Here is a 10,865-nt window from a genome sequence, read left to right on the forward strand (position 1 = left end):
AGCTCGGTGCCATCCTTAGCTCTCCATCCCCACAGCTCGGTGCCATCCTTAGCTCCCCATCCCCACCGCTCTGTGCCATCCTTAGCTCCCATCCCCACGCGGGTGGCTGCAGGTTCCCAGCGAGGGGCCGATGCTCTGCGAAGGTCTGTGAGCCGGCACCACACCTGCGCAAGGGAGCCTGACAGCAAGTGAGTAGCACCGCGTGTGGTTTGAGCAGTTGTGTCGGCAAACACCACCCCAGGCAAACTGAGTCGCAGTCCCATTCTGTGGCTCTCTGGCAGTACAAGCCTTTACCTACGCTATTAGACAAATGATTCCACTGGCTTACTGCAACGATCAACAGAGCTGTCCAGATCGCCGAGGCTGAGCAAATCTAGTTTCAATGTGAATCCGGGCAGAAGTAGAGCACTTTGCAAGCACCACTACGTTAGTGTGGGCCTTCAGCTGACGCTTCCACTTAAGCTTGACTGAGCTTACAGCAAATCCCTGCTGCATCCGAAGCAAGCTCTTTTTAAGTTCATCATCTAGAAGCGTCACTTCTACGCTACATGCTGCCCTCTCCCCCTCCTTTTCCCTGGTCGAGAAAGCAAAGAAGTCACTGCAACCCAAGCACCCACTGCATCTCCACCCCTCAGCATTCCTGGTGTGGGGCCAACCCCAGGCAGCTCCTTCCCAAAGCTGTGAGTGGCCCTGGATGTGTTTAGGAAGGCAAAGGGAGCCCTGGGAGGAGGGAGGGTTTTGGGCGCACACCCCTCTTCACAGCCATGCCTCTCCACTATGCGTGAGGCAACTAATAAATGGGTACTCTGGTACTCAAGTTGCAATAATTGAATTCTGATTTAGCCCGTAAAAGCAACAGACAAACAGGAGCAAATCCTACAGAAATCCTCAGGGCGACGGTTGAAGAAAAGGCTCATCAATGTGATATATTTTACACGTTAGGAGATTATGCTTACCTCACAGAAAAATATTGATTTTAAATACACTTTTTGTTCATATTTAACATTTCTTAATGCAACTACAGTTAAAAGAAGCATAGATACACCTGCCTCTAAATGCTGAAAAACACGAATTTTTGAGTTTTCAAGAAAACAAAGCTAAACCTTTTTTATAAAACCATCATTTATTTATACAAAGCAACTTTCACTCCAGGTAGAAACATTTTTCTGCAATTCGCACTGTAAACATGAAAAATGTGATAACTGTTTAAAGAAAATCATGTCTCCGCTACTTTTCAATGTGCAACTTGCTTTTAGCGAGGCTGATAAAATTACTAGCAACTTGGCTTTCCTCCCATAAGCATTTACAGAATTGGTAAGAAGCCCCTCAGCAACATAAATTTATTTCTGACCCCAAAGGTCTGTGCTCTGATGCTGTGAACAGATTGGTGGACCAAGAAAAGGGGAGCTAAAATTAACATTTTAAATTGCAGCTATAATTCAAATATGTCATTTTAAACCAAGGCCAATTAAAAGCTTGAGAGAAAAACATGTAAGACCGCAGTGTGTAACAACAACCTAGAATGAAATATGTGTTGCCAAACAAAAGAGCAAGCAGTTCCAGTTTCACAGTTTAAACAGACTGGTTTTAATACTGACCAACAGGTGTGTCCTCCGAAAGGCTGAGAAGTGCCATGTTCCCATTTGAGCTTCTGGCTCCATTGTCAAAGAAATAGGGGGCATAATTTGCCTGAACTGCAATTAAAACAAAACAGAAGCCAAAGAAAAGCATTTTGTAGCTGGCAGTTATTTGGCTTTGTTACCTGACTCAGTAAACATGAGCTGTTTTGGGAATACTGAGTGCATAACGTACCCAGTTGCTGCAACAGACTTTCAGAACTATATCTGTACAGATATTTTTAAGAAAATTACTTCTGCATGCCACTGTGTCAGTTTTCACACAGCAGTAAAATAGTGAAAGAGAGTATATGGAAAAAAATCCAAATTAAAAAAAAACAAAATAAGTAGCAGGATCTCACCGAAAATATCCTCACTAAGTTCCAAACAGCTTCATCACAAAATTAACCTTCTCAGCTTGCAATGACTGTACATCTCTCCCCTACACTATGCATGCAAGTCTGAAACTTTCCCAGTGCTTCAGTATGTTACCCAGTATTCTAAGCACATTCTGTCCTAAAATTATGTCTACTGCATGACCAATTAGCCAAAATTAAATCGTTACTTACTTGCTGCCAGACAACAGCAAAGTTAAAAAAAAAACAAAACAAAACAAGAAACAACAAATTAGTTGTTATTCCACTGACTGACTGTTAGAGATTCAAAATAGCCCATTTGAAACAAAACTCCAAATATATAAACACAGAGGGTAACATTTGCACAGGGATCAGTTGCCAAGGAAAATATTCAGGACAATATTACCACATCAGTAAAGACTACTAAAAGATTTACTATTATGCTTGTATCCTCCTGTATTTTTACTTAACAAAGTGATTATTGTACTCACCCAGGCAAATGTGCACCAAACTGAGAAATAAGGAGGGGGTGAAATGCCTTACATGCTTCATCCCACTGAAGAAAGGGCCAATTTCTGCTCCGTTTCAGAGGTTTGGGTATTTTTGTAGGTTTATTTCGTTTTTCCTCTTTGAAAGGTCCAGGAAAGTGTCCTTTAGACTGATGCAGTGGAGAAATGTGCAAGAGGCAGCAGCAGATGCTAAGATGTTAAGCGGATGACACGTCTTAATTTCTGAGGAATTTAAAGAAGCTCCTTCCTACCACCTAATTAGACCAATTACTTTGCAGGGAGCTGTGGGACTCATTTCTGAGACAGGATCTGGAGGAATCAGTGTAACTCTTTTTGGTTCTGCTGCTAGTACCGTATTTGTGCTGTCCAAACACCCAAGTCAGAGGGAAGGTAAAGTAGAAAGTTGTCTTCTTTCTGAATTCTGCCTTTAATTCTCTAAGCCAGTCCATTTTTGAGAGCTAAAAGAGGTTGCTCTTTATTTTAGCTTTAGCAATCTTGGGAAACTACACAGGAAGAAAATCTGTTGGCAACAAACGGTAAACATGATTGTTACTGTCTTAAAGAAAACAACTGTGTTTATGATAGCAAAAAATACATAAAATTGCATACTAAAAACGCAGAAGTTAAAATGTTCTTTTTGTGAGCTGGCTTGATCACTTAATTCTTAAATTCATGAATTTCTGAAAGCATCCTTTACAATCAGCAGGTAGTTTTTAACCAATATACCCAAAAGTCTGTTTAACCATCAGCACAAGGAACATCGTTAACAAAGTAGCTTTTTTTCATTGCTTGTTTTGGTTTTCTGCACATATAAGGTATTTGCAGGAGTTTAAAGTATAGATATCCTCCAATAAATTATAGGGCTAAAAACCACGCAGCCACTCTGGGAAGTTGTTCACAGATAAAGCTTTTGGCTGCTCAGAAGAAGCTTCATCAGTAATAATACTTATCTTCCAATAAAGGAGGTGTTTACATAGTGGCTTAGCTGGTTAAACTCAACCTGTTTTTTAATTAACACTCTGGGTGAAATAAATGTCTAAGAAATTAATCAATGCAAAGAATTCACCTGTACGACACTTTAAGGAAGACACACTTTTATCCTGGCAGAGACCCCTGGGTCTGACGGGAGCTGATGGGGTGCAGAGAGATGGGTGCAGCGCTGGTGGCCGTCCCCGCACGCAGGGCTCCACCGCAGAGCTACTCCTGCCTCCGCGTGTCCCTCCTGCAGAATGGGCTGGTGGTTAGATGCTGCTGTGTATTTATAGCACACCTGTGAGGTTTGAACCCGAGGGGTTAAGGATGCAGGTGTCTGCTTATCTCTTGGTGCTGACGAGGCAAGGAGGGAGTCTTGTGGTTCCAGGGCTACCCAATGGGCAGCGGGCACAGGCAGATAAATTACTTGAAAACAGAATTGTGATGGCCACGGTGACCAGAATGAGACCTTTTGCTTCATTATCGCTAATGTGTATATTAAAGTTAACACTCCTGCCTACGTTAATGAGCTTAATAAAGTACGTGCTACAGATATATGACTATAGTACTCGACTCTCCACCTGAATCATGTTAAATGTCACCCCAGGGAGATAAATAAGGTTAGAACAGAAAGAGAGAACACATCTCTGAGGGGATAGAAGACCCAGAAGAGGCATTCTGCAGGCTGTGCTCCTTCTCCTTCACCCATGACAGCAAAGCCTTCTTGGTAAGAATCACGCTTTCACGTTTTAGTGAGAAATACCCAGGACAGTATTTTGCTAGCCTTATTATATATTAGCCCTATTGCAGTGAGTGTATTTATTGGCAATCCCAAATCTGTTATATCTGTCACTTTAATAAATTAACTACTCCTTACTACCTTGCAGATTGTCTCTGTGTAAATCCTTAAAGGGGTTCTGAAACAGGCAAGCATTAGCTCTCGTAAGAGGCTGTATAAATCAGTGGGAGAGCCTCCCTCAGCCACACACCCTTTAACACGACATATACCTCACCCACCCATTGCTGAAACTGCAGGATTTAGCAATGAAGGAGGAGACCTTGGGAGAGAAGTCTTTGTGGCAGACACAGTGCTGTGACGTTCCTGTGCTGCAGACAGGACACTTCTGTACCTTCAGATTCCCCTGGAGCTTCGGTGCTGCCGGGAGGACACCTCTGTCTGAAGAACAAACCAGCTCTAAGGCTCCCAGAAGGGTAGAAGTAAAATTGTTGTGCACAATATCAACAAAACTCGCCGTCTGTCATAGACCTTGCCAGAGAATGGTAGGAAGCCTAAAAAGGCTCCAAAATGGATTAGACAAATTAATGAAGGGGTTTTTTGGTGACCAGCAAATGTGATGATACAGATGCAAAGTGGCTCAATAAGGCCCTGAATTAACACCTGCCAGAAGTTTGAAAGTTAAACCAGGGGGATGCTTTTTGTCATCTTGATCATTTTCTAACCATCTCCTACAAGACCAGATGTTTGGTGTGAGTCTGCATGACCATTCTAGTAGAGTAGTGTCAAACCAATGTGTGACTTCAGCAGTGGCCTGTGAAGCTCAGGGGAACGTGCAGCAGCCAACTAAGAGAAAGAAACGTATTTTCAGTGCATTTAAATTTGTGACATGGGGATAAGATGCTGCAAATTGTGCAGGAGGGGATGTATCTATGGAAGACAGATAGAGGTAATCCCTGTTACAGATTTAACCATGCCACCACTGTCAACAGCAATATTAAACCACCGATAAAATCACAGAAATGCACATGCATGATGCCCAAAACATAACATAAATAGTGTCTAAAGGTCCTCACCTGCCTCCTTAATCCAGAACTAAGAACACACTTTTTTCTGCAGAGTATTTTCCTAGAAAATGTGACAGAGAGCTCTTGTCAGAGTTAATAGCTGTCTGCTCCCCTGGTTGCATCCCCTGGGGATCCAAATTTCTGGGGCGTGCACCTCCAAGGAAGCAAAATGTCTCACTCCTCCTGAATTTCAATGAGTCTGATCTCTTAATCCCCTTAGAGTTTGAAAACCTCGCTAATATGCATCTATGCACAGCCAGACACACACCTAACACAGCAACACTGACAGTATTTTTTATTCTGTCAGAAAATATGCTTTGATCAAGGCTAATACAGAGCTCATGGAGCCAGGATGATTTTGATGAATATTTTCCATGGGAAAAGGGGCAGAATAGAGTTTCAGGAGAGCAATACATCCTGTCCCAAGAATTTCAGGAATCACAGTGTCATAGTGGAACCATCTCCCTCCCTATGTAGAGGAAACATTCCATTTCATAGATTTCTAGCAAGAACTATAAAACAAGAATGAAAAATAATCATGTGATCTGAACCTATTAGTTTCCCAGAGTGATCTGTCTGCTTGCTATTTAGTATGAACACAAATCTAGAAAGGTCCAAAATTTTCAGAACTGAAGTTCTGGGTTTGGGACACTGAAAACCAATATCTACTAGAGTTGTTAGACAATGTGAATTTTTATGAAATAAAAGTTTAAATATTGAAGGATGCTACAATAATGCAATGAATGTTTTTTCCAGACTTTACCCCCTCTGACCACAGCTTGGGTGTACTGGTACTGGTGCAGCACGGTTGTAACTGATGGTTTGTGCGTTGTGAAGCCCCTGGGCTGCCCTGAGCCATGGAGGCTTGTCTTCCCCCAGCAAAAACCCATTCACCAAACCTAAATCAGAACCTGCCAGCTCCTGCCCTCTTATCATTCTGAGCCTTCAAGAATTTTGGAAAAACCTGGGTCCCAATGTTTTTTTCTTTTCTTAGACCTTAACTCCATTTCAAGCCTAGGACTAGCGCAGTCTTCTTTAACCAAGCATGGCTGATGAGAAATGGGCTTCCACCAGTACTGAGAGGTGCCCTTTCTCTGTTTCCATATCCCTGAATATGGGAATTGTGGGTCCCACCAGGACAGTGGCTTTGAGCTCAAAGCCAAAGCCCAGCCTAAAATGTACGCCAGACTAGAACCAGCAACGGATGCCAACACTAAAATGGCATATAAAATGCCACAAGACCACAGTCCCTTGCTCTGTGTGGCATTACCACTACAAGCTCAGGGTTTCCTCTATTTGGGGGTGTGGAGGAGCCTGTTTATAGCCCCCATCTGGTCACTTGCATCCCAGCTGGCACTCACGGCCGTGCTGGCAGTGTGAGCAGAGAGGGCAAAGACTGAGCGGGCATAGAGATAAATTACTCTTTCTGCGCCGTGGGTGGCCCTTCCACCTCAGGGCAATCACATTAGAGCTGCCTACCTGGGGAATGCCTGCTTGGCATATAAATGTGAGGCTTTCACGAGTTGCATTTCAATCAGTTTTTGGATGCATACGTGCATTTGCAATTTAAAAATAGAGAGAAAAATAAAGTCAAAGAAATAACAGAGATTAAGTTATCTTCTGCTGTCCTACTTTGCTTTACATTAACTATGTACAGTCTTCAGATTTTATGCCTGCTTCCATTTGAGTTTAAACCCCCTCGGTTCCAGACTTTGGACAGTACTGATGAGCAATGAAGTTCATATTCATGTAACTACAGCTGAAGCTACTCTTTCCTATGCTTCCTCCAATTCTGGGTGCATATGACATTAAACGTTACCTCAGAGAGAAATAGTTGGCATTTTTTTTGTGTGTATTTTCTGTGTGTAAATAAATTCAACATAAAAAGCACTACAGACTTTAGACAAACCGCAGCATGTGCAGAAAGAGTCCACATTACACTGGCTTGCCCTCTCTGAATCACATGCTAAGAAGGGCATGTGGGAACTGCCCTCGATACCTGGAGGCATTCTGCACAGAGTGATCTACTCAGAATTGCTTGATGCAATAGCCATGAAGAAAGGGAGCCTCAGCCATTTTCAAGATCGTTCTCAAAACTCTCCATATTCTCACATTTTTGTGAGAGGGATGCTCTTATTTAGCTTTGAAAGCAAAGGAAGGGGAGCAGAATGGGCTTGTGACATACACACAGGTAAGGCAGATGCCCTAACAACCCCGAGTTTGACACAGCTGTAAGCACAGCTGGGCTGTTCCTTGCACGCCAAAGGGTCAGTTCACCAGCAAGTCCCTCAGCATGTGTGAGCGAGAATTGTCCAAGCTGTTCTCCAAACACGGTAACAGCAGCAGCATGTGCCAAGCTAAAGTAAATGTAACAAATGCACTTGTTGCTTGGGTGTTCACTCTCTGCGTGGGAACTCCAGGGGGTTGTAGTGCTCCTTGTTCCAGCAGAGCAAAGTCAGTATAAGCACAGGTTGAAACAACATTAAATGTGCAGTTCCCACCACACACAAACCAAACCAAACCAAACCAAACTTGCCTATTCAAATGACATCACTCTTCCCCCACAAAATCTCTACCCAAAGCACTGAGAGGTGATTTATACTAGGGCACATCATCACTCTCCACCAACTTCCATTACTACAGAGTACAAACGATGGTGAAAACCCAGAACAACTACTGATGACCGGTTCAGCTGACTGTGTTTGTGACGAAGAATTTTACATGAGGTACCCTTTGCATTTTTCTAGCACAGCACCATACCTTCTGTCTGGCTGCTGAGAGAAACTGTGGGAAGTGCTGGGAGATCCACAGGAACCTGAGCCAGTGTGATGGCAGGAAAGAAGAACCTGAAGTGCTTTAGGTATCTTCACTGTCCATTGCTATCTCCGAGTTTTGAATTATCCACTATAAGAGGGAAGCAGACTCACGATACTATTGCACAGTAGAAACAGCCAAAGAGAACGAGTCATGTGTTTTTGGTGGTTTAATAAGAGACACATGCCTGAGCACTTGTCCGTGATCACCAAACTCCAGTTCTCCCTGCTGCCAGAACAAATATGCCACCCCTTCTGTAAGAGTTTATGCATCTCTCTGTAGCCCGCTTCTATCACTTGGGATATGCAAGTTTGTTAATAATACTTGGAATTTTTTATAGTCCTGCAAGATTCAAATGCAAGCCAATAAACAACTCTTCCTGCCTCTCACTGTATTATTCTCTTGTTATTAATTAAATGAGTTTAACCTGTTTACACATGAAAGGGAAATGATCTCATTGTTATAGTTCTGACTCACAAGAATCTAAGTTCAGTTTTCATCTCTACCACAGTCTATAAATAATCAGCCTGAGATCATTAAATTCACATTAAAGTCATCAAAAGATAGTGATATGATTATTAATGGTCTCGGTCAAATTTATAAACCTCCTTCAGCTCATAGAAAAGTGAAAGTGATACCATACTCTTTGGTTTGAGCTGTTTAAAGAATAACGTGAGCTGTAACTCAGCTGTCTACACACCCTCTTTTATATTGCACCTCCACTGAGCAGGTACATACTCGTATCCATACACAGTCTCATATCTATGGAAAAGCACTTCACAATTGCGTCCAAATCTGAGGGCGAGAGCTTCTTAAAAAGATGATAACCCAAACTGGAAGTCTACCTGCAGTAACAATCATTTACCTGTGTTCATTCCCACTGCCATGAAAAACTAGAAAGAAGTCAGTTTTGTTCCAGGAACTGCTACCAAAATGTTGTTGTGAGGTTGCAAGACACACCTTGAAGGAGGAAATACTCACTTTGTTGTTTAAGTGTGCACAGACCGAGACCAAATTGTAGAGGTGTAAATGGTCCATATTTCATGTGGCACAAAATAATGCCAGATTTTCTTAAATGGCCCAACAGAGCTGCATCGAAACTGAACCTTCTCCTGCTGGGGGAGCGTTTTAAATGCCAAACTCTACACATATCTCTAAATAAAATGATTTTTCACTCTCTGTGGGCCCTAGCCTTCTGGACTTCTGCTGAGCACAAACTGTGAGAACTGACTCACTGTACTGCATCAGGAATCTATAAATGTTACCCAGGTAGCAGAGCAAGCACGCCAAGGTGATGGTCTAGGAACACGAAGTAACCGGCGCTCCTTAGGACAAAATGGTCTTAAAAACTGAATGACACCATTCTGCGCAGTCACGCAGCCCTGTTACTTTGCATGCCATGATACATTTAATGCCGTGCTATGGTTTTACACAATGCTGTCATAAGGGAACCACAGCCATGATGTCCTTATCTCCAAAGGAATTAAGAAAAGGCCATGGGAGGAAAACAGGAGAGCAGACACCAACCATCTACCAATTTTAGCATTTCCACAGTGACTTTCAAACAGATGTCAAAGTGCTTCCCAATGAACTGTGGTTTTGGTGTTGTTTTTTTTTCCAGATAGGCAAGGAGAAGATGCTTTCATCCCCTCAAAAAAAATGCTAGTCTTCAAAACAAAAATCTCAGAGCACTTGCCTGCATGATTTATGATGAGTTATTGTCATTCACTGTGAGTGGCAGTGGAGAATTCCAGGGACAAGGAAGAGGAGTGCTTCACCTCTGATACAGCTCCTCCTGGTTGTAGGCTGCCAAGGAGGGTTTTATAGTGTTTGCAAAACAGGCACTGCAGGTAAGTGGGGAAAGGAGAACACTTGCCACAGCTGCTGGGTAATTAAAGTTCCTGCTAAGCCATTTTACTAGCTTAGAGGCTTTTAAAGACCATTGCAAAATCCATTTATAATTCAGCAACCTTGCTTCTTTGGAAGCTACGTATCCCTCTCCTCATTTTGTTTCAACATGGATAGAAAAAGAACAAATTGTTCCTAGAATATCCAGGTATACTTAGATGGCTTACATTCAGCATGATCTCTGATGGATGTGGTGCCATGGATCATGACACAGATCTGTGTGAAGGATGTCATTCAGTAGCAGACAGATGGTCCAAGTTATTTGTGGAAGAACAAGTATTGTTTATGGTTTTGCATGTAAAAATTGCACACACAACTCAGAGTTGGGGTGTGAAGAATGAACAAATCAAGATTTTATAGTTGGCTCAGTGTGGCTGAGAAAAATAACAAGATTTGTCAAGGCAGAGCAAGGAAATGCTTGTGTTCTTCCCATAAATCCTCTGGCTGCTGTGGGTGCCATGGACATTGCTGTACAAATGCCCTGCTTACAAGGCAGTAATAAGACTTTTTGAACCAGGGCATGAATGAAAATTAAACATACTCCTTTCACTGCTGTGTATAACCAAACTCAGCTGTTCACTACAGGAACGGCATGAATACAAAGACTATGAGTGAGCTGAAGCCCTCACTAGAGATGAGCTCTAGATCACACCAGCACTTCAGCCCCAGGGGCTGGTGCAGTCCCTGGATTTTTCTTGGGTAAATACGTGACACTGTGGTTGCACATGAGTCTTCCTATGTTCTCTCTTGGGAACACAGGTATGTGTCTTAACCACTCTCAGAAGAGAATTCCACAGCTCAGCAATTTCAAACTGGACCAAGTGCTGAGTTACCTCATTAGGACGTGGGAGTTTGATCTGGGAGATCTAACTGGCCAGGGCATACCT

The 10,865-nt window shown here is 42.7% G+C and overlaps 1 protein-coding gene across 1 annotated transcript in view; it reads right to left on the reverse strand.

Moving 5' to 3' along the window:
• CDHR1 (cadherin-related family member 1) overlaps nt 1-2,652 on the reverse strand; it is a 44,493-nt gene extending 41,841 nt beyond the window's left edge. Inside the window, exons 1-2 of the mRNA XM_009877587.1 lie at nt 2,464-2,652; nt 1,599-1,694 (exon numbers count right to left, since the gene is read on the reverse strand). Coding sequence (XP_009875889.1) covers nt 1,599-1,694; nt 2,464-2,524 — 157 coding nt within the window. The 5' untranslated portion in view covers nt 2,525-2,652. The remainder of the gene's footprint in view (nt 1-1,598; nt 1,695-2,463) is intronic.
• Between the last annotated feature and the right edge of the window lie 8,213 nt (nt 2,653-10,865).

This window comes from Apaloderma vittatum, unplaced genomic scaffold, assembly GCF_000703405.1.
Source record: "Apaloderma vittatum isolate BGI_N311 unplaced genomic scaffold, ASM70340v1 scaffold7431, whole genome shotgun sequence".
Classification (NCBI taxonomy): domain Eukaryota; kingdom Metazoa; phylum Chordata; class Aves; order Trogoniformes; family Trogonidae; genus Apaloderma; species Apaloderma vittatum.